General features: G+C 57.1%; 3 protein-coding genes across 5 annotated transcripts in view; 2 read left to right on the top strand and 1 right to left on the bottom strand.

Moving 5' to 3' along the window:
* The first annotated feature begins 82 nt into the window (after nucleotides 1-82).
* SEMA3G (semaphorin 3G) lies at nucleotides 83-7,562 on the top strand. Its single transcript, XM_048957357.1, has 16 exons — nucleotides 83-185; nucleotides 2,126-2,286; nucleotides 2,490-2,552; nucleotides 3,754-3,873; nucleotides 4,107-4,203; nucleotides 4,300-4,416; nucleotides 4,520-4,662; nucleotides 4,877-4,991; nucleotides 5,082-5,151; nucleotides 5,262-5,406; nucleotides 5,575-5,806; nucleotides 5,878-5,969; nucleotides 6,095-6,136; nucleotides 6,250-6,463; nucleotides 6,658-6,797; nucleotides 6,885-7,562. The coding sequence occupies exons 1-16, from the start codon at nucleotides 98-100 to the stop codon at nucleotides 7,329-7,331; spliced, it is 2,286 nt and encodes a 761-aa protein (XP_048813314.1). The 5' UTR covers nucleotides 83-97; the 3' UTR covers nucleotides 7,332-7,562.
* Nucleotides 7,563-8,920: 1,358 nt separating this feature from the next.
* Nucleotides 8,921-21,202, top strand: BAP1 (BRCA1 associated protein 1). 3 transcript variants are annotated; one of them, XM_048957990.1, is made up of 17 exons: nucleotides 8,921-9,067; nucleotides 11,178-11,207; nucleotides 11,308-11,362; nucleotides 12,087-12,219; nucleotides 12,500-12,619; nucleotides 12,983-13,044; nucleotides 13,122-13,264; nucleotides 14,115-14,193; nucleotides 15,364-15,487; nucleotides 15,863-15,980; nucleotides 16,314-16,501; nucleotides 17,079-17,212; nucleotides 18,235-18,497; nucleotides 18,577-18,737; nucleotides 19,308-19,400; nucleotides 19,525-19,597; nucleotides 19,785-21,202. In XM_048957990.1, the coding sequence occupies exons 1-17, from the start codon at nucleotides 9,031-9,033 to the stop codon at nucleotides 19,916-19,918; spliced, it is 1,947 nt and encodes a 648-aa protein (XP_048813947.1). In that variant the 5' UTR covers nucleotides 8,921-9,030; the 3' UTR covers nucleotides 19,919-21,202. The 3 variants fall into 3 exon arrangements, with proteins under 3 accessions (XP_048813947.1, XP_048813945.1, XP_048813946.1); XM_048957988.1 differs by having other exon boundaries at nucleotides 8,922-9,067; nucleotides 18,025-18,497; XM_048957989.1 differs by having other exon boundaries at nucleotides 8,924-9,067; nucleotides 18,025-18,497; nucleotides 18,577-18,683.
* A 105-nt stretch (nucleotides 21,203-21,307) lies between these two features.
* Nucleotides 21,308-22,602, bottom strand: part of DNAH1 (dynein axonemal heavy chain 1) — a 73,444-nt gene continuing 72,149 nt past the window's right edge. Inside the window, exon 81 of the mRNA XM_048958008.1 lies at nucleotides 21,308-22,453. Within this exon, the coding sequence (XP_048813965.1) occupies nucleotides 22,332-22,453 (122 nt within the window). The 3' untranslated portion in view covers nucleotides 21,308-22,331. The remainder of the gene's footprint in view (nucleotides 22,454-22,602) is intronic.

The raw sequence follows: 22,602 nt of genomic DNA, 5'->3' as shown, positions 1-22,602 counted from the left end.
TCTTGGGGCGGGGGCCGGGCTGGGGCCGGGGCGGGCCGGGGCGGAGCGCGGCTCCATAAAAGCATCGGCCCCGGGGAGCGGCGGCCCCGGGAGGAGGATGCGGGCGGCGGCAGCGCTGGGCTGGCTGTGGGGCGCGCTGCTGGCCGCGGGGAGCAGCCCGCCCCGGCTCCGCCTGCCCTACCGCGGTGAGCCGGGCCGGGGGGAAAGGGTCGGGATTGCAGCGGGTGGGATGATGGGATGGGGATCGCATCTCGCTTCGGATCCTGGGTGGGCTGTGGGGGCTGTGGAACAGAGGGGAGGAGCGGGGCTGGAGGGGAGCAGCCCTCGTTCCCAGCGCCGGGTGGGGAAACCGAGGCACGGTGCTGGGAGCGCAGTGAGGGCATCCCACGGCTGTTCCCATCGGCTGGGGCTGCCACGATGGACGCTGCGCTCGGGTTTAATTTCATCTCGTCCCGCGCTCCTGGCTCTCCAGCAGAATGCAGGCACAGATTTCAGTCCAGCTTGACAGCCGAGCGGGGTTCCGGAGCGCCCGAACCCGCCCCATGTTGCATAAAGGCAACGAACAGCTCTAAAAAATAAAACAATCCCAACGGCACAAGGCAATTGTTGGGATGGGGAAACTGAGGCACAGCGGGGCCACTCAGCCCAGGGGTGACAGGTGCCCGTGGTGGGATGGGATCCTACAGCTTCAGGCTGTGGAGGGGGGGGGGGCTTTTGGGGTCCCTGGCAGAGCCGGGTGTGAGGTTTGGGTGCTGCTTTGCTGCCTGATGGGCTCTGGCATCACGTTGGTCCCACGAGGGCTTGTGGTGGCGGGCGGGTGCCCAGCACCCCAGGGCATAGGGAACCTTTTGAAGCGTGGTTGTTTTTTTTTTTTTCTTTTCCTTCTTAAGCTGATTACTCTGTTCCTCTTCCAAATTGGAAACAGAAGCTGAAATTTCCCACGAAACGAACGAACATTTCAATTAAAACCATTAGGAGCCTCTGAAGCGCCTCAAAAATAAAAACCGGGCAGAGCCAAAGCCTGCTCTCACTTAGCCTGCGCTTGGCTGCGCTCTCCCGAGCTGCTTTTGGGGCAGCAAGAGGGACAGAGGGGACATCGCCTCCTGCGGTGGCACTGCCGGGGTGGCCGTGTCCCCAGCTCACCCCGCTGCCCAGCCCACTCTTTGCCATCCGCTCTGACTCCCAGCACTGGGACAATCCCTGCTGTGCATCCCAGGGCATCGTGCCCCCAGCTCCTGCTGCCCCTTCGGTGGTCTCCCTCCCCATGGGGACCCCCGGGCCGCTGACTGTCCCTGGGGAGGGGGCGTGCGGCGCCAGTGTAACATGAGGCGTGGGAGGAATTGACTGGGGCTGGGGAGAAGGGAAATCCATGCTTGAAACAATATAAGCAGCCTGTTGGCTTTGCCGATGTTATCCTGAGCTGGGAAAATATTATTGCTGGGCAGGAACAGGAGGAGACGACGGTGTGTTCTTGGGTTTGGCCCAGGGGAGTGGGGGAGGGGTCAGGGGGCTGGGAGGGTGCTGGGTTGGGGTTCCCCAGGGATTGGGGCAGAGGATCTCGGGGCTGCCACTGCCCCCCATCCTCCCCCCAAGCCCTTCCTGGGGACAGACCCTGGGCCATGCTGGGTACACCCTAGCTGGGAATGGGGACACGGCAGCTGGCAGCCCCCTGGGTGTGTCTGGGGATGGCTGTGCCCATCAATGGTCCTTTGTCCTCCTCCTCCTCCGCTCAGGGGCCAGGCTTGGGGTCAGTGCTGCAGTTTTGAGGCTCGGTGAAGCCGAACCCCCTCCCTTCCTGCCCTCTGTCACCCAGGCTGGGGTTCCACAGAGCTGAGGCTTTCAGTACCCAGTGCTCCACCTTGCCGAGCCCCCACTGTCCTGCTCAGCATCCCAAAGTCACTTCCTCATCACCTCAGCATCCCTTGATGCCCGCGCTGTGGCCACTCCTCCCCGTTGTGCCCCATGCCCTGGGACATCTCAGTGCTATGTCACGTCAACCCTCTCCACTTTTCCATGCCACGATGTCCCTTGGCCCCGTCACACCCCATGCCCCTGCTCCTGCAGCATCCCACAGGGTTTTGGGGCCAGCATGGCTCCCACTAACGCTGCTCTCCCTGCCTTGCAGAGCTCCTGGGTACCAACCGCTCCGTCCTTTTCTTTGGCCACCGGGGCTTCCTGGGCTTCCGCTCCCTCTACCTGGATGAGTACCGTGACAGGCTCTTCATTGGGGGCAAGGATGTGCTCTACTCCCTGCGTCTGGACAGGGCCAGCACTGACACCAAGGAGGTGAGCCGGGTCTTGCAGGCATCGTGACTGCCCTGTGCCAGGTGAAGCCACCGCACAGCGAGGGCTCCGAAAGGCATCCCAAAGCAATTAGCTGCTGGGGGGTGGTGGTTCCCAAGCTTGTCCCAGCAGCCCAGGGATGAGGGTCACAAGGTGAGGGGCCCACTGTCCTCTCCACCTGCTCCCAAAGTACCTTTTTGTTCCAGATCTACTGGCCACCACTGCCCGGACAGACGGAGGAGTGTTTTCAGAAGGGGAAGGACCCAGCAGTGAGTCTCTGCAGCTGGCTGTAGCTAGGATGTGGGACCGTGGGACTGCTGCAGACATGGGGGAAACTGAGGCAGGGAGCTGGTGATGGAGCACCTGGCTCTGCAAATCCCATCGATGGGACCAGGGCAGCTCGAATGTGGAGGCACCAAGTGTGCAGGAGCAGATGGGCTGGGAAAGCTGAGATAAGAGAGCCAAAATCCATGGGCTGGGAGCCTCCCTGCAGTCCTTCATGACAGAGCATCCATGCATGGAGCTGCGCGTGGTCTCAGCTCAGGGTGGTGATGGAGGGGTGTGAGCTGCCGTGCTGCTGGCCACCCCCACTCCCCCCTGTGTGGGAAACGTGCTGCCCGATCTGGCTTAGTGACCCCATTCCCCTCTTTGCAATTACTTCACATCCTCCCTGCCCTGACCTGAAACTGGAGGACGGTGGGGGGTGGCCATAGCCACCAGGTTCCCTCACCCCACACAAACCCCTCCCGGCAGTGCCCATCCTGCTTGGTGTGTTTATTTTCCAAGCTCTGACAGATCCAAGCTGGGACAGCCTTGCTTTTCCCTCTTTTTTTTTTCTTTTTTTTTTCCCCTACACTTATTTTTTTAACTCATTTTGGAGGCTCTTTGCAAAGGGAAAATAAACAGCAGGGAGGCTGGGGGCTGTTCAGCAGCAGGCTCCCAGTAGACACAGGGCCTCACGATGATGGAGTAGGGTGGGCAGCACTGAGAGAGGCTGAGCACAAGGAGACTGTGCCTGAGAATGGTGGGGATGGAGCAAGCCTCCCCATAACAAGGGCAGGTTTGGGAGAGGATGGAGTGTGCACCGAGCTGGAGGCCACAAGGAATATGGTTGTGGTGCAAGGGATGATTTCTCCATTGCTGGGGAGGAGGATGATGTCCCCAGGGTAGTCATCCCTAGTGGTCCTCAGGGGAGAGGACTGTCCCTGCTGGCAGGGCCTGCAGATAGCCAAGGGGCTGTCACAGGCACTCTGTGTCTGGAGGCAAGGGCTGCCATGGGTCTCCGTCTCCCACATTTCCTCCCTTTGTTTCCTCCCCTTCACTCAGTGCAAGCAGACACAAAATGGGGGTAGGAGCAGCCAAAAGCCCATTCCTTTTGCAATGTGCTGAGGTTCCTGGTTGGTGGAGCCCACTTGGCACAGCCCCGCCATATGGTCCCCACCAGCCTCCCCCTTCCCTGCCTGTCCCCAGACCGACTGTGCCAACTACGTCCGCCTGCTGCAGCCCTACAACCGGACACACCTGCTGGCCTGTGGCACGGGTGCCTGCCACCCCGTCTGCACCTTCATCTACGTGGGGCACCGTGGAGAGGTAGGGGCCTGCTCAAGGCACCATCCCACCCCCATTCTCCTCCTTCCTGTGATGTGAGACTGCATGGGGACTCTGGACCCGGTGTTTGCCCTGGCCAGGAGCCAGGGATCTGCCACCCCCCTGGCAAACCCAGCTCCTGCTGATGGGTTGCCTCAAAAAGCGTGGGCTCCAAGTCCCATAGGACCCTAGACGGGCTTCCAACATGCCCCCATCATGGTCCCATCTTCCTCCAGACCCAGCATGCCTTCAGTTTGGATCCCGGTAGCATGGAGAGCGGTCGTGGCAGGTGCCCACATGAACCTGACCGTGCCTTTGCCAGCACCATCATCGGTCAGTTGTTGCCCTTGGGGTCCCCTGTGCTGCTGGGCACTGGGACTGGTTCCCAATGGCTCGGGGGGGCCGTGGCACTCAGGGTGTCTCTGCCAGGTGGGGAGCTCTATGCTGGCCTCACTGCGGATTTCCTCGGCCGTGATCCCGGCATCTTCCGCAGCACCGGGACCCGCGCTGCGCTGCGCACTGAGGTGGACCAGCGCCTGCTCAATGGTATCGTCCATCCTGTGCCCTCACATGGATCTTCTTCACCCATTTCTAGCCATTATGTGAACTGCACAGATGGCAGCTGCTCTCTTTCTCGGCTCTCTTCTAGACCCCAAATTCGTGGCTGCTTACATGATCCCAGACAATGATGACCGAGATGATGACAAAGCTTATTTCTTCTTCACGGAGAAGGTGGTGGAGGCAGACAGCAAGGAGCACACCATCGTCAGCCGGGTGGCACGGGTCTGCGTGGTGAGATGCTGGTGGCACCATGCTGGACACGGCAGGGGATAGAGATGTTCCCCTTGTGCCTATTCAGTGCCTGGTTTAGGGGACCTAAAGCCTGGGGTGGTTTCCTGTATCAGTGGCAAATTCCTGAGTTTTGGAGATGGTGAAGGCTCCCAAACCTCCAGGGGTGCAGAGCACTCAGTCACGGCGGTGGCCCTGATGCCCCCCATCCCTACAGAATGATGCTGGAGGCCAGAGGGTGCTGGTCAACAAGTGGAGCACCTTCAACAAAGCCCGCCTGGTGTGCTCCGTCCCGGGTCCTGGTGGCATTGATACCCACTTCGATGAGCTGGGTAAGGGAGGCGGGCTGACAGGGGACCCCAGTGGCTCTGTGGCTTTGGGGCCACCAGTCAACCTCAAGGGCTCGGGTTGCTCCTGCACAGAGGATGTCTTTTTGCTGAGGACCAAGGATGGGAAGAACCCAGAGATCTACGCACTCTTCAGCACTGTCAGGTGGGTGGCTCAGCCCCAGCCCAAAGGGACATCAGCCCCAGTCTGGGCTGCACAGACATCTCAGAGCTCCCATGCCCTCCACCGATGCACCTGTCACTGTCCCCTTCCAGCCATGTCTTTCAGGGCTCTGCCATCTGTGTCTACCGCATGGCTGACATCCGCGAGGTCTTCAACGGGCCCTTTGCCCACCAGGACAGCCCCCTCCACCAGTGGGGAGCCTACGAGGGCCGCGTGCCCTACCCGCGCCCAGGCGTGGTGAGCAGTTCCCACATCCCCATGGGGGGTGATGGGATCAATCCCAATGAGGTCTCTATCCCCAGAGTGGCTAAGGTGGAGATGATCCCAAAGTGGAATATGGGAAGGGACCCAAAAAGGCTCTGATGAGGGGCTGGTTGCCAAGCAGCGTCCTTCCTGTCCCTGCAGTGTCCCAGCAAGACCACCAACCAGCCCCAGCGGCCATACAGCAGCACCAAGGAGCTGCCTGATGAGGTGCTGCACTTTGCCCGTGCTCACCCCCTGATGTACAGGGCTGTGCGCCCACGGCATCACCGCCCGCTGCTGGTGAAGACTGACCTGCAGCATGGCCTGCGCCAGCTCGTGGTGGACCGTGTGGACACTGAGGATGGGCAGCATGACGTCCTCTTCTTAGGGACAGGTATGCGCTGCAAGTGGCACGTGTGGATGTCTGGTATGGCGTGAGGTCATGTTTCCATTCCCCTCCTTCAGATGCAGGCTCGGTGCTGAAGGTGGTGGTGCTGCAGAAGCAGAGCTCAGCTGTGACAGAGGAAGTTGTTCTGGAGGAGCTGCAGGTTTTTAAGGTGGGCGATGCTCATGGGAATGGGCTAGAGGGATGGCACCATGCTGTTGAGCATCAGGAGGTGGAGGCCCAGGGCTGCCCATGGCAAGGCTAGACAAAGCTTTGCATCTGCTGTTCTCCCTGCAGGTGCCGGTGCCCATCACTCAGATGGAGATTTCTGTCAAGCGCGTGAGTCTGGGGTTAGGGACAGGGTGGGTGACCAGGAGGGGCTACATGAAGTGGGGTCAAGCATCACCACTGGGAGGTAGCTGCTGTCATTGCCATATTGTGCCGTCCTCCAGCAAAAGCTTTATGTGGGTGCCAGCCTGGGGGTGGCCCAGGTGCGGCTGCACCAGTGCAAGAGCTATGGCACTGCCTGTGCCGAGTGCTGCCTGGCCAGGGACCCGTACTGTGCCTGGGATGGCACCGCCTGCACCCGCTACCAGCCCTCGGGCAAGCGCCGCTACGTCCGCCACACCAGCTCTGTGCACCAGTGCCTGGACCAGAACCTGACTGGTGAGAGGCTGGGCTGTCCCAAGATGTCCAGAACCCCTTTACCCTGTCCCACGGTGCCCCAAGGAAAGCTGGGGCTCTCGGGGAGATCTGTCCCTGGTGGGCACTGAAGCCATGGTGGACACCTAGGGAGGTGATGGGGCGTAGAGTGGCTTGGCTTTGCCTTCACCATGTACACACTTCTGTCTCTGCCCCAGTGGATGACTTGGAGCACGTTGAAGAGAAGGTGCTGTATGGCATGGAGCACAACAGCACCTTTCTGGAATGTGTGCCTCGCTCCCCACAGGCCAGCGTGCAGTGGTTTGTGCAGAGACCCCCCGATGAGCAGAGGGATGAGGTGAGACGCCAGCACCCATCCTGTCCTGCTCCTTCCCTTCTCCCTGCCAAAAGGACAAGGGACTGACCTCATAGCCATGGCCAACAGGTAAAGACAGATGAGCGGGTCCTGCAGACAGAGCAAGGGCTGCTCTTCCGCCAGCTGCACCGCCGTGATGCTGGGATTTACTACTGCAAGACACTGGAGCATGGCTTTACCCAGACAGTGGCCAAGACAGCCCTGGAGGTGCTTGGGGGCGAGCAGCTTGCCCATGCTACACCCCGGCAACGGGAGGACAGGCACCTACCCTGTCCTGAGGCCTGGCTGGCAGCACCTGCACCCAAAACCTGGTACAAGGACATCCTGCACCTCGCCAGCTCAGCCGACCGGCAGCGGGTGGAGGAGCAGTGCCTGCGCCTGTGGTGCGGCCACCGCAAGGGCAAGATGGCCAAGGGCAAGCACGCGCTGGCTGGCATGGATGTGGGCAAGAAAGGGCGCGTGGCCAAGCCGCAGGGTGAGAGGATCCGTGTGCCCCGGCAAGCTGCAGCCACTTAGCGCAGGGGACCTGTCCTCGGGCAGAGCTGCGGCTGCACGAGGTCCTTCCGTCCCCAGGACTGGCTCCTGGGCAGGTCCTGTCCCCCTCCAAATGGGCTGTGTCAGGGGGACCAAGCCCCTCACTCTTGCTGGGGGCTACCAGGCACAGGGTTATGGTTGCCTGAGTGGCGGAGACGCTGGGGAGCTTGCTGGCTTTCTCCACAAATAAAGAGGCCGAGTGTGGCACCAGTCCCCTCTTTGCCTGTGGGGTTTGATCAGGCTCTTTCCACGCCACCAGCATGGCACCCAGGAAACACAATACCTGCCCTCATAAGGAGAAGCTGAGAATTGTGCAAAAAAGCCTCCCAGGCTGAGTCCCGGCATCATGCAGTGTAGGATGGGGCTCTCATGGCCCCAGCCCAGCCTTTGTGCTGGGAAGCAGAGTGGCCTTTGTATGAAAAGGGAGAAGCACTCGGGCAGGCATGTGGCCAGCAATGCCGCTCCTGTTCCTGGCAAGGACTTGTGGGCTCATCCTCAGCCCCATTTCAACCCTATCTGAGGGAAAGCACAGACCCTTTTGGGGCTGGGCAGGGTCAGAGGGTGGCAATCAGCCTCAAACAGGTTAGACCTATCCCTGGGTAAACACGGGAGAGGCTTAGGGGAAGGTAACAAAGCTAGGGCAATAACGGTGCCAGTGCAGCAGTGGGCAGGGGCTTTGGGGTGGGGACCAAGCTGCAGTACTCCCCAACGCACAGTGCTCCAAAGAACAGGGCCACAGTGCAGGCACTGCTGGCCCCATGCTGAGGGCCTGGCAAAGTTCTCAGCCGGGCTGATAACGATCTTCCTGCTCCCAGCGCAGTGTGGCCCCACACAATGGTGTGAACCGAGGCCCCACCGGGACCAGCATTGTTCGAAGGCAGAGGAAGGGGAAAGAAAATACTAATAATTGACCCCCAAAATAGCTTGCACAAAGCCAGGGCTGGGCCATGAGATCACTGCTCCTCCCTGCAGCACAATGGCCGCAGCGCGGTGCCTTTGATGGGAGCAAAGTCCGTGGCAGCGCTGCGTTACCCCGCACGTGTCTGAGATATGGGGCAGAGGCTGTGGGGCCTGTGCTGCCACTGAGTCGGTGAGGGGCCGCAGGGCCAACCCCTGCCCCACGTGGAGCCCATAGCCCAGGGGACACAGCAGGGCCGTGTGTGGGAGCTGCAGGGTAACAAAGCCCCTGGGATGGGCCCGGCCTCCTCCTATTTTCAGCTGTTTCCTACGGAAGCTGAGGCCGGGCCTGGCTTGCCTGGCGCCTTCAGCCTTCACCAGGCCCCAGGCCTACCCCACAACCTGCTGCCTGGCCGCGCTCCCCCACACTGGACACAGGGCCTGGTGGTGCGCTGCACAGTCCCAGCCAGTCCCCAACTGCAGGGGAACGAAGCCTCAAACAGCGGGGCAGAGCGGGAGGCTCCGGGCCCGGCTGCGGCCTAGACTTCTGCGGACTTTCGTAGCGCCTCCTCGCCGCCGGGCCCGGCTCCGGCCCAGATCTCCGCGGGACTTTTGTGGCGCCCCCTCACCGCTGCCCGGGACGGCCGCGAGGCGGCGCGCGGTGACGTCACCCGGCGTCGCACGGCGATGACGTGTTGTGCGGGCGCGGCGGCGGGGCCGGTGGGGCCCAGAGTCGGGCGGTCGGCGGGGCCGGACATGGCGGCGCGGGCCGGGCCGCAGGAAGATGAATAAGGGTTGGCTGGAGCTGGAGAGCGACCCCGGTGAGCCTCGGATCGGGGGCGGGGAGTCGGGCCTGAGCGGCGGCGGCCGCCGGGGGCCTGTAGGTGTGGGCCGGGGGGCGGCCTGGAGGCCTCTGGGTGCAGGCCGGGGGTTTCGGACAAGGCCTGGGGGTGGCTGTGCGGAGGAAGAAGGGGTTTGGAGCTCAGCTGAGGGTCGTAGGGGGCTGTGGGCGTTGTAGTGAGGGGTTATGGGTGGGTAAGGGAGGCAGCGATGAGGGAGGCTGCGAGCGGGTGTGGGTTTGGGGTGCGGGTATGGGGAGTGGGGCTGCAGGAGCAGGAGGGAGGCACAAAGTGAGGCTCGCTGTTTGGGAAGCAGAGGGCCAGGCTGGCCCCAGCGCGATCTGCTGAACCCAAAGGGTTTTGTGGATGCCATCTGGAGTGCTTTGACTGGGATGCAAAAAATTTGTGTAGATATCTCATCCCCGAAACACCAAGGATAGCAATTGCTGACTATAGAGTGTGAGCAGAGCTGTCCTAGCAGGGAACACCTCTGGTACGGGGGGACAGGACACTCTGCGGTCACAAAGCACATGGGGGTGAGCTTTGGGTGGACTTCTGGGGTTGTAGGCAAGCAGCCTGGGCTGCCGTGCATCCTGCTTTGCCTTTCTGTGCTCATTGAAGGGTTCTGTATGCTGCAGATCTCCTGCTCAACTGAAGTTCTGCTTCTCTTGATCCTTTTACCGATGTGTAGGAATAGCCCAAATCACTCCCGTCTTTCTCCCCTTCTTCATCACCACGATACCAAAAGCAAAACACAGTTTGCACCCTGATGCTTGGGATGGAGGGTGGTTTTCTTGCAAGGCAATCCATCCCCATGCAGTGATGCGTGCAGCTTTAGTACCAGCTTCTCACTGGAGTGCTGAAGAATTGCAGAGTGGCCATTTCTGCCCACTGCTGAGCCACTGATCTGGACCCCAGGCTGTGACAGCTCAGACCTTAGCTGGATGCCAGGCTCCCTGCTGGGGCTGCACAGCTATGTCCTACTGAGTCTGAATCTGTCCAAGGAGGTTTCTGCTACCAGCAGAGTTGGCACCTCTGGTAGTGAAGAATTAGTGCTCTCCTGGTGCACAGCCTCTCTCTCCAGCTCGTTCCCATTATCTTTTGTCCTTTTGGGCACCCAGCTCTGTCTGCTGGCTGTGCTGCTGCCACTCTGAGCATTTGTGGCTGTGTTCACCTGGTGCACGAGCTGTGCAAATCATCACTGGCCACGTTGTGACATACTTGGTGCATTTTTTGCCCTTGTTTTGCTGTGGTCAGCAGATTGTAACTTCTGAAACTTGAGAGCAAGTTTATTCTCTGGTTTGGCAGCTTTAGCTTTGATGGCAAATCCTTTTGGCTCTTCCCTTCTTGGTTAAATCACTCACAGCAGGTTCCTTAAATCTCTTATGTGTAGGAATGTTTCTCTGACTTGAATCCTTATTGGGCTTTCAGCAGCCTTTCTAAGAGAGTGCAAGAAGCAGATTTGTTATTCCAGTCTCGGGCTTGCTAACTCCTCACAGGGGGATGAACTGCCAGAAAACTGGACCAAGTGCTTTTGCTGTGGCACTGCAGCTCCTGATGTCTAATAGCCCTCCCTGTATTTGTATCACTCATTATGTCCCTCTGGAATGGGAAATTACGGTCAGTGAGGACAGATTTGGTTCCCCGGGAGAAAGGAAGATGTTGATGAGCCTTTTGACCCTCAGTCCTTTTGTCAAGCTTGCTTTCACTAACAAAAATAGAGGTGGTCATGTTTCAACAGCCCTGTGATCCATTCGTTTGGCTGCTTTCCTCTCAGCTGAAGGAATAGCATTGCTTAGGAGCTCCCTGTCCTGTTTGTGGTGGGGGTTTGCCTTTTGGCAGGTTGGTTGTGTTGGCCAGTGTGCTGAGCTGGCTCCAACAGCAGGAGGCTAGCAGGGATGGGATTGGTTTAGGTTGTCTTGAGGAAGAAGATGGAGGGATGTGGGAAGCCTAAGCTCTGCTGCTGACCAAGGGGGGGGGGGGGGGGGGGGTAAGTGTGATCTCAAGTCACAGCACAGCTGGAAAAAAACTGCAGCAGTTTTCTCTCTCTGCACCATGCCCAAACTAACCTGTTGGTTTTGTCCCTTTCCAGGTCTCTTCACACTCCTGGTCGAAGATTTTGGTGAGTCCAAGGCACCTTCCTGGGAAGCTGACTTCATGCTTGGCATTACCTCCAGCTCTTTGTGGTGGGCTTCATACCAGCTTCTGCTCTTTGTTTGCAGGGGTCAAAGGGGTGCAGGTTGAAGAGATTTATGATCTGCAGAGCAAATGCCAGGGGTGAGTTGTGCACTTGAAAGTGGGGGTTCTGTTAAGCAAAATGTCTCTCTAGGGCTGAGGGGACTCTAGTGAGGCTGTCAGCACTGAGAACAATGAGCCAGGAGTGCTGGCTCCACTTTGGGACAGGCAGGTGAGCTCCTGCTCTTCTGCTGAATTATCCTTCCTGGCATTATGGGTTGTGATGGCAGGTTGGTCCTGGACACAGTTACCCAGAAAGACTTTGTGTGGGGGCACATTCTGGGGATTAATCTCTCTTCTGGCATGGAGAACTCCAGCATCAAGGCTGCTTGCTTGGAGCGTGGGATTTCTCCATCTCAGTGCTTTGAAACTGCAGCTTTCTTAAAAGTTGTTGGCTGATGCCCTTTTGGAAATGAATATGGGATATTTATAAGAGAAGGGAATTGTTTGGAGGCTAAGCAATTTTTCAGAAGGCTGTGAGTGCCTGAGTGCCCAGAGGTGGATTTTGCCTCCTATTTCTCTGTCTTGAGACCTGTCAAACCCCTGGGTTTTCAAGCTCACCTGCTGTCCTGAGCATCAGCATGGGAGTGCCCTGGGTAACGGGGCTCTTGTGGTAGGGATGATCACTTCTGGTGACGTGTGGCTGGTAGTTCTGCTTTCTCTCTCTCTGCCTGCGGTTTGAAACAGAAGGTCTCTGGCAGCAGGCAGAGCAGCCCCACTGCAGTGGCCTGTCCATCGTGGTGCAGTTGCTAACATCTCTCCACAGCCCCGTGTATGGGTTCATCTTCCTGTTCAAGTGGATTGAGGAGCGCAGATCCCGCAGGAAGGTCTCTACCCTGGTGGATGAGACGTCGGTGATCGACGATGACATCGTTAATAACATGTTCTTTGCTCACCAGGTAGGCTGAGGGCGAGGAGAGGGAGGCAGGTATCTCCTGTGACACCTCAGGGAGAGCTGGACCCCAGAGAAGGCTGAGAGCCTCTCTGCTCTGTGGGCAGCTTCTCGTGTGGCTGTGGCATGCCTTGCTGCATGAGGGCGATCTCCCTTCTTTTGTGAGACAAGGTGCACCTCTAGTTGCTGCTTTAGAAGTGGTTTCTGCATACTGACCTTGTCATTGATTATTGGTGACTGTGAAGGGTTGTTTCCTCTGTTGAAGCCAGCCTTGTGTTGCCCTGCAGCTGATCCCCAATTCCTGTGCCACCCATGCCCTGCTGAGCGTCCTCCTGAACTGCAACAATGTTGACCTGGGCCCCACACTGAGTCGCATGAAGGATTTCACCAAAGGATTCAGCCCTGAGGTAGGGATGGAGGCTATGCAAGGGTGACACGGCGTCTGTTTCCTGCTCCCTCTCTGGACCGTGCTTTAGCAAACTCACTCCTTTCCAGCCCAAGCCTGTGATGAAATGTGCTCCTCCTGCCTTCAGACCTGTCTTGAAGTCCGTGCTTCTCTCCAGCTGTAATTCCCTTTGCTTCTCTTTCGCAGTTGTGTGTTTGTCTCATTCTGGGTCTTCACCTCGTAACTCAGCAGAGGAGAGGCTGTGCCTGGAAGCTGCTCTTAAAGCCCTGCGTGTGGATGGAGGGAGCAGGGAGCTGACAGGGGAAGCACTTCCTTGGTTTCCTTTTACTTCTCCATTATTTTTCTCTCTTGCTCTTTGCTGCAGAGTAAAGGCTATGCCATCGGCAATGCCCCCGAGCTGGCCAAGGCCCACAACAGCCACGCCAGGTGAGTGAGGGGGTCTCCTGCAGCTCAGTTCTGCTGGAGCAGGCTCTGCACTGACCTTTTGCCCCTTGCTGTCGCAGGCCGGAGCCACGGCACTTGCCAGAGAAACAGAATGGGATCAGTGCTGTACGAACCATGGAGGCTTTCCATTTTGTCAGCTATGTCCCTATCAAGGGACGGCTGTTTGAGCTGGATGGGCTGAAGGTTTATCCCATTGACCATGGTAAGAACCCTGGTTTGTCCATGAGTGTATTGTTTGTCAGTTACCATTAGCTAGTGCTAGTGAAGAATTATTCCAGATTTGTCCTGAGTGTTGATAGCTCATTTTGGAGACTTTACTCTGGGGGCTATAAAAAAGAAAAAAAAGAAAAAAAAACAACAGCAGCATGGGAAACAATTACTGCATTGTTTTTTCCAGCCTGTGTTCCTCCCATGTTGCTGAGGGCCATTAAGTCCTTCTGCTGCTCTGAAATAACATGGTGTCGCAAGCAGAATTTGTCTCCTCACCTCCTTGCTGTGTCAAATAGCCTTTGTGTGCTGAGGCCCAAGGTCCCCAATGCTGATCCCAGCAGAACTGCTTGAGCTGCTCCCCTTTCTTACAACCTGACCACTTTGTTCCGTCTTTCAGACACTTTTTTTATCCCAGCTAGGACTTCTGTATATCAGGCCCCTTGGAAAAGTATCCACTTAAAGAAATCTACTTACATTTCTTACAAACCGGAACAGATTCAGTGGGAGCTCAGCTCCAAAGCAGGGATTTCTTTGGACTTTGAGATCACAGAGCCTGCAAAATGTGTTCTGTAGGATTCAGAATTTGCCTGGCTGCCCTGCTGATGACTAATGTTTTCCATTCAGTAGGCAGAGGCAAGGTATACAAGCCATATTGGCTGTGTGTTGCTGACAGTGTGGTCCTTCTGGTCCCGTCCTCCTTCTTGTCTGGGTCTCTCATTCCTTGAGATGTAAGGGAGCCATGAAATTGCCTCGTGGGGACAGCAGGATCCCTGCTTGATGCTGTCCTGCCTGAAGCAGAAGCTGTGGCCTTCTTTGCTAGTTCTTGCTTTGTTTTACCACAGGGCCCTGGGCTGACGACGAGGAATGGACAGACAAAGCCAGGAGAGTGATCATGGAGCGCATCGGCCTGGCCACTGCAGGGTAATGTCCTGGGCTCTGGTGCAGGCACTGCCTCACCTCCTTGGATCAGTTCTGCTCATGTTTGTGCAATGAGCTGTGGAAGTGGGGCTGAGGACGTTGCTCAGGGGGTGGTGCAAATGCACCACCAGCTTGCCTTCTCTTCCCCTGCCCCAGAGTTTGCAGACAAGCTGCACTTGGTAGGATGTGGTCTCTACAGACTGCCTTGTGGACAGGAGTGGCCACATGAGGTCTGTGTTGGCTGAGTCTGTGGCCTTCTGCAGTGTGGGCAGGAGCCTGAGTGCTGAGGTCTGCAACACAGGGAAGAAACAGGAGGAATTGGAGATGTGTGTGGCTGCAGGGCTATGAAGGTGTTGTGGTGCAGAGAGACAGGCTCTCCAGGAAGGGCAGCAGAGGAGGTGAGGAGGAGCTCCCTTTTAGTCAAGGGAGCAGTTGGAGTGCAGGGAATGGGGATGGACGAGCCAAATGAAAACTTAAGGGTCAGGACTAAAGAGGTGGCTGTGGGTGACACTGTAGTGAGTGTCAGCTGTGGCTGCCTGACCAGGAGGAACAAGTGGGTGAAATTTTCTACAGACAGCTAGAAGTAGCCTCTTGTTCACAGGCCCTGGTCCTCATGGGGGAATTCAAGCATCCCAGTGTCTGCCAGAGGGCAGATATCAATCTTGACGATTGGGAAAGGTACCTGGGGACTGCAGGAAAGAAAATGTCACTCCTGCCTTCAAGAAGGGCAGGAAGGAGAAGCCAGGGACCTACAGGCCAGTCAGCATCACCTGAATTCCTGGGAATGCGATGGAACAGTAATCCTGGAAACCATTTTCAGCCACGTGAAGGAGATTGTGATCAAAGGTAGTCAACGTGGATTCACCAAAGGAAAGTCAGGCCAGAGCAACTTGGAAACATCTGTGGTGAAACAACTGGCTTGTAGATGAGGGAAGAGATGTGAATATTCTCTGCCTTGACTCCAGCAAGGCTTTTGATGCCACCTCCTGAGATTTGCATAGAGAAGCAGATGCATTATGGTCTGGATGAGCAGATGATGAGGTGGATTGCAAACTGGCTTAATGGCCAGACCCAGAGGGTGGCATTCAGTGGCACAAAGTCTGGTTGGAGGCTGGTTATCAGCAGGGAGCCCCAGGGCTCAGTATGTCTGACATCTCCTGTAATGTCCTGCAGGGAGCCATACCACGACATCCGTTTCAACCTGATGGCAGTGGTTCCTGATCGGAGGATGAAATATGAGTCTAAGCTCCATATCCTGAAGATGAATCGCCAGACTGTGCTGGAGGCCCTGCAGCAGGTGGGGCAGCCCAAGCCCTGTGGGAGTGCAGGGCTGTGATGGCAAATAGGCCGTGCTGTCAGGGCATCTCACTGAGCTGTAGGTACCTTGGGTGGTTGGTTCTGTGGTGGCTTTTCTTTTTGTGTTTTTTTTTTTTTTTCTTGTTTTTTTTTGTGTGTGTCTTGAGGGTGACCTCTTCCCAGAAAAGGAGTATTGTTGCTGCTCGGCCTTTTGCTGCTCTCTTGGGGGTTAACCACAGGGTTGCTGGCTGATCGTACACAAATGCTTAGAGATCGGCTTACTTCAAGAGTTCTCCTTCTGCAATGCTCTAATGGGAGCGATTGGTTTGAACTCCCTGGTCCAGCAGTCACTTCCAATCTGTCTTTTGCCTTCAAGCTTATCCGAGTCACTCAGCCTGAGCTGATCCAGTCCCAGAAGTCTCAGGAATCTCAATCTCCTGAAGAGGCAAAGCCAGCCAACAGCAAGACTGTGGCCCCAGAGAGTACCCATCCAGGTAGGCTCCCATTCCAGTGGTGCTGTGAGCCATTCCAGCCTGCTGTGGAGCAAGCACTTCCACTGGCTGATGACAATCTCTGGCTTACCTAGAGCTTGAGGAACTTCTATGGTCAGCTTTACTTTCTTTTCTCCAAGCCCAGTTGACCAGTTCTGTTGTAAACCCAAGTACTGGGAGGAGGGACACAAAGCTTGAAAAGGGGAGGACTTGCATTTAAGAACACTTCTAACAGCTGGAAGTAGAATGGGAAGTGGGTTTCATAGAATGAGAAAGGGGTGGCAGAGGGTATTGAGTAAACAGTGATGTCCATGAAAGGCTGTGCTTGCATTGCAGACAGCACTGATGAGCCTGCCAGCCAGGGCCACACCACAGCCACGCAGAGCCCACCCACCAAATCAAAACCAATGGCAAAGGCATCAGCAAGCAGCATCAATGGGGTGCCTCCAGCAAACCCCAACCCCATCGTGCAGAGGCTGCCAGCCTTCCTGGATAACCACAACTATGCCAAGTCCCCCATGCAGGTGGGTTGGAGCTCCAGGCCAGAAGTACATCTGGTTTGAGCCAAGCTTTCCACATCCAGTCCCCCAGCTTCCCAGGACTGCTACTATCAGCAGGCCTAAGGCCTTCCTTCCAGCATGTCTCCCCTTGTGCTACCCAAGCTGGAAGGTGGGAGGGTAAAAAGTGACCTGACAAAAGACACTGGCTTTAACGTGGGTCCCTTAGCTGTTGTAGGTCACTGTGTTGCCTTGGGAACTTGGGTCCTGGGATGAAGGGGGCTGTGCAGGAGCAGAAGCAGACACACCAGATCTGAGCATAAAGGCTGTGTGTGAGCGAAGCCCAAAGGAAAGAGCTTCCTGTGGGACCTGCTGTGGGAGGAATGGGGAAGATGTAGGTGACAAGAGCAGAGCCCAGCTCCCTTTTTTTCCTGCTGTCCTGGCTGTACACAAACCAGCAGGACTTAGGCAGACCTAAACTGTGAGCTTGGGTTCCTTTGGGCTGCTGATGCTCTCTCAGGCCCGTGGTGCTTGGATGGACCATGGACACTGTCTGCTGGGCTCTTCCTCCTCACCCAACTGGTGGAGCAATGGTGTTTTGCAGGAGGAGGAAGACCTTGCAGCAGGAGTGGGTCGCAGCCGGGTCCCGGTCCGACAGCACCAGCAGTACTCAGATGATGAGGATGACTATGATGACGATGAGGAGGAGGAAGTTCGTAACACCAACTCAGCCATCAGGTAACAGCTTGAGTTGAGGGCGGGGGGGGGGGGGCAAAGGAAGCTTAGCTTTGTGCCCAACCCTTCTTCATAGCCTGCCTAGCTGACCCCGCTGGATTTCCTGGTTGATTTTGGGGTGGTGGGGCCTAGCCTGAAATCACTTCATAGCTGATCCATCACTGTACTCTTTGGTTGGATGGCAGAGGCTGAGCTGCATGTAAGGATGCCCAATAGCTCATGAAATGAACACGCTCTGCCTGGAGGCTTCATTTGCCACCAGTATAACATGATGGAAAGCACAACAATGACAGCAGAGAAGAAAATCTTAGGCTGCTGCAAGTGAGGATTTGCTCAAATGCAACAGCCATAGGCACAAAATAAAGGAAAGAAGCTGCTTACCTTCAGAAGGCATCAGGTACACAGGGATTTCCAGTACGATACCCTCACCTCCCCCTGCCAGCCCTTAAATGAGGTCTGGGAAGGGGTGGATCCTGCCTTCACTCCTTCCTGTTACTTAGGTACATTGCATACACCTGAGCTCCTCTGGGTTAGCCCTACCTTCCCGCAAGCTGCTCCACCACTGCGTCAAGCCCTGACTTACCATTTCCACTACAGTCACTATGGGGGGAATCCCTGCAGCTCAGGGAGGCAAGCTGCTCCCAGAAAAGCTGTTGGCACTGGGGGTGACCTAGAAAACGTTCCAGGCCTCGCAATCTCAGGTCATCTCAGCAACGTGGCCTCAAGTGCTGAGTGTGGAGCTGGCGGTGCCTGTGCTGCTGAGCTGGGCCCCCTCCTTCCAGCAGCATCACCTTCCCTTCTGCGTTCCTGGGCAGGTACAAAAGGAAGGGGCAGGTAAAGCAAGAGCACACAGCGGGGGCCGCGGATGGCCAGCTCTCCGTCCTCCAGCCCAACACCATCAACGTCCTGGCTGAGAAGCTGAAGGAGTCCCAGAAGGATCTCTCCATTCCCCTGTCCATCAAGACGAGTGGTGGTGGAGCTGCTGTGGCCATTGTCACTCACTCCCAGCCCTCTCCCACCCCCAGCAATGAGAGCACGGACACCGCCTCCGAGATCGGCAGCGCCTTCAACTCCCCGCTGCGCTCTCCCATCCGCTCGGCCAACCCCACGCGTCCCTCCAGCCCCGTCACATCCCACATCTCCAAGGTGCTGTTTGGTGAGGAGGACGGCCTCCTGCGCATTGACTGCCTGCGCTACAACCGGGCCGTCAGGGACCTGGGGCCCATCATCAGCTCTGGGCTGCTGCATCTCACAGAGGACGGCGTGTTCTGCCCGCTGGCTGCTGCAGGTTGGTGCCAGCTGTCCCCTGCGGTGGTGGGACCGTGCCCTCTGTTGTGGCTCCTAATGCTTCCTTCCCTTGTGCGCAGATGGGGGGAAAAGCTCCCCCCCTTCCATCAAACCCGGTGAAGAAGCCCAGGTCACCATCAAACTGGACGAGAAGGAGGGCAGTGAGGCCAGTGGCAGCAAAGAGAAGGTGGGACTTGGCAGGACCAGTGATCACCCTGGGGGGGAAAAGTATTCTCCCAAGGTGAGTTTTGTGCTGCAAAAGCCCTAGGGACGTGGAGCCCCCTGCGCTCGCCCAGAGACGCAGCAGCACTGGCAGTGACTGAACCACATGCACACGCTGTCCCACTCGTGCGCCGCTGCGGCCGTGCCTCGAGGCACAGGGCAGTGCAGGTTCTGTGCCGTGTGTCATCCTGAGATCTTCTGTGTTGGCGGTGGGTAGAGCCCCTGCCTCCTGTGTTTGAGATGTGCTCCTTCGGGCTGGAGCCAGGTGGGGCCTTGCCCAGGTCCCTGCCCTCCGGCCACCAGCACGACCGGGCTTGGGCAGCACCAGCACATATAGGGCTCCCTGCAGGAGAGCTGTCTGGAAAGATGTCTTCTGTTAGTGAAGCAAACTAGGGCTGGGCTCAGGCAGAATAAACCAAGCTCAGAAGTTCCCTACAATGTACTGTTTTTGCCCCCTGCCAAGTGTTTTTTTCTCTTTGGAGAATCCCAGCTCAGAGAAGAATGCCCCCCACTCACCCCGTAGCTCCCCTGCTGGGTGCTGGCATGCGGGTCTCCATCTGCTCACGTTTGCTCTGCTTGATCCCGGCAGGAGCTGCTGGCACTGCTGAAGTGTGTGGAAGCTGAGATTGCAAACTACGAGGCTTGCTTGAAGGAGGAAGTTGAGAAGAGGAAGAAATTCAAGGTGAGTTTGTCCATGTATCATTTGCATTGCTGGCTGAGCTTCCTGAAGGCTTCTGTCTGTGGCCATACTGATGGCAAAGCACAGGGCGTGTGGTTCAGTTGAGAGCAGCGCAATCTATTTGTAGATCGATGACCAGAGGAGAACCCACAACTATGATGAGTTCATCTGTACCTTCATCTCCATGCTGGCCCAGGAAGGTAAGACACGGGCAGCAGAGCACGAGATTCAAGTTCATCTGGGGCCTCCACCACTGGGCTGCGTGGAGCTTGCTGTGCTTTGAGCTGCGCTCCAGCATCAGTGCTGCCAGCTCCGAGCCCCCTCTGCTGTGCACAGTGGCTGCTTGCAGTGTGGCCTGCAGTGTGTTTGCTGCCTGTTTCCCTGCAGGCATGCTGGCGAGCCTCGTGGAGCAGAACATCTCCGTCCGCAGGCGGCAGGGGGTCAGCATCGGCCGTCTGCACAAGCAGAGGAAGCCGGACCGCCGGAAACGCTCCCGTCCATACAAAGCCAAGCGGCAGTAGCCTTGGGGTTGAGACTGAGAGCAGCTCACCCTCGTGGCTCTGGGCAGTGGCACATGGATATATGTTACCCTTTGCCTGAGGGAGAGGGACCCCAGCGAGAAGCCTTCAGCTGAGGTGGAGCTTGGGGACAAGCAGAAATGGGGTTTTCCTCCGAGCCCAAAAGGCAGCAAGGCCTTGTCTTGAGGAGAGCCCTGCGGCCAAAGGCGAGGCTCAGAGCCCTGCTGCCTGTCTGGCCGTGGCCACGCTCAGGTGCCTTGGGCCTGTCTTGGGGCCGTGGCTGGTGATGGGAGGAGGGAAGAGCCCACCTGGCCAGGGGGCTGGGCACCACGGGGGCACTGGGGCTGCTGATGCGAGGCTGTGCTGGCCGCAGCTGCCTGGGGTTGGTGCTCTGCTGTGTCCAGGCCTTCAGCTCTGCGCTTCCCCAGGACCCTCACACCTGTGTTTTCTGTTCTTTACCTTCCTTGACAAAATTGATTTTCTGGTTCTGACCTGCTTTTTGGCTGTGGCTGAGCGAAACAGCTCCTGGACAGAACCGCTCTCCAGCACTGTGGCCCTGTGTGACCCCATCTGTGTGCCGATCCCCTGGGGTGGCAGTGCCACCTGTCCCCAGGGCTAGAGTCCCCCCTGGACTTTGTCCCTCGCTTTCTGTGGTGGTGCTGGGAGGGCAAGTGGCCCTGCTTCTACAGCCGCTCTGCTAAGGACCAGCAGTGTGGCCCTGGCAGTGCTTCTGGATCACACACAATTGCTCCTTGTTCCCAGAGAGGTGTGAATAAAGAACGCAAGGTTGGTGGCTTGGCCTTGGTGCTGGGGGCTGGAAGCTGGACCTGGAAGTGCCTGGTGCCCTGAGCGAAGCCTTTCAGTGTGGGAAGAGGTGACGGGAACTTCAGTGGCAGGCAGAAATGGGATGGAGCCCAAAGCTGCTTTTCTTGCCCAAGCAGGCTGCAGTGCAGGAGCTTGCCGGCCACACAGACCCCATCCCTGCCCCCCAGCCCCCTCTGTTCTTGCAGAAGGTTTCTGCCCTGTCCCCAGCAGCCGGAGGTTAGCGCCTGTTCTGATGGGGGAAGAAGTAGCTGTGAGGGGGGAAGAGGAACAGCTGCAGGGGGGACTGACTTTGCCAAACGTGCAAATTTGTACAGATCTTGACCGTGGAATTATTATTATTTTTTTTTTTTTTTGTACTTGTTGAAGGAAAGAAAATCCTTCTGTTTCTTCTTGCTGTGTCTCATACCAAGTGCTGTATGTAATGGATCTGTCTGAAGGAATAAAGCTCTCCTGTAACAGTCACGGGGGGAGCAGTGTGCAAGGGAGGGGGGAGGTGTGTGTGTATGCAGCTGGGAGCACCAGAGTGAGAGGAACCCCCAGGGCCAGGGGAGAATTGCCAGGAATAGGATGGGGGCTGGGCTGAGGCTGAAACACAAGCAGGGAGAAGAGGCTACCGGGCCTGATAAAGCCAGAGACTACAACTCAGTCCTTGTCTTTCACACTGGGACATGTGCAAGTGCAACAAGGAGACTGAAAGATAAAAAGGGAAAGATGTTAGAGGCTGAAGGGATCAGGAGTGCAGGTAGTGTTCCCCTCTGACCTCCAGTGGAGATAGGGACCTGACAGGAAGAACAAACCAGGCATGTGGAAGATGGGAAGGTGATGTCCAAGACAACCAGCCCAGCTTCATCAAGGACAGATCATGCCTGACCCATCTGGTGGTTGAGTCAGTGGAGTGATGGCTATGGTAGAAAAAGAAAGGGCTTGTGCAAGGCTTCTGACATGGTCCTGCATTACTTCCTTATCTCTAAGTTGGAGAAAGATGGACTTAAAGGCTGGACTACTCAACAGATAAGGAAGTGGTTGGATGGCTGCAGTTAGAGGGTTGTGCTAGTGGCTCTGTGTCCAGGTGATGAGTGCTGGGGGGATTCCCTCTTGGGACCAGTGCTCTTTAACAGCATTATCAATGACATGGACAGTGGGATCGAGTGCACCCTCAGCACAGTTTGTGGGTGACACTGAGCTGAGGTGCAGCTGATAGAACAGAAGGGATGACATCCACAGGGACCCGGACAGGCTCAAAAAGTGGGCACACAAGAACCTAATGAGAGTCAATAAGGCCAAGGGAAAGCGTTGTACTTGGTCTGGGGCAATCCCAGGTGTGAGTATGAAGTGGGAGAAGAGCTTGAGAAGGGAGGCTTGGAGGTCCTTTCCAACCCAACCATGCTGTGATTCTAAAAGAGGTCTAATTGTGGGGATTACAAACAACAGAATGCAATGCTGGTGCAGTTCAACTCCATTTGTAATAAAGGGTGTAATGAACAGCTGGGGAGAAAAGAGGAGGAGAGTAGCTGCTGGTGGTCAGTTCCTGCCTCCTGCTGACTTCCCTTACCTGTCCCTGGGGTGGTTCACCTGCCTGGGCAGCTCCTGGCTAGAAGTCCAGGGCGCAGATCAAGGCTGTGCCTCGTTTGATCCAGTGCTTCTCAGGCTTGTCTGTGGGGATCTCCACAGCAATCACGTAGTTGGTGGAGTGGCCCGTTGTTGACAGTGTCCCTGTGAGGAGGGAGGCAAAGGGGCTCAGCGTGGCACTGCAGCCCTGCTGCCAGGGCACAGGCAGGCACAGCAGGAGCTGTAAGAGCTCCTGCAGTTTCTCCTGGGCTGCCTATCCTTGCAGCGACTTCTAAGGTCTCCTTTGCTTCTGG

The sequence above is a fragment of the Lagopus muta genome, chromosome 11, assembly GCF_023343835.1.
Source record: "Lagopus muta isolate bLagMut1 chromosome 11, bLagMut1 primary, whole genome shotgun sequence".
NCBI classification, from domain to species: Eukaryota; Metazoa; Chordata; class Aves; order Galliformes; family Phasianidae; genus Lagopus; species Lagopus muta.
This window is presented reverse-complemented; position numbering and strand designations above follow the sequence as displayed.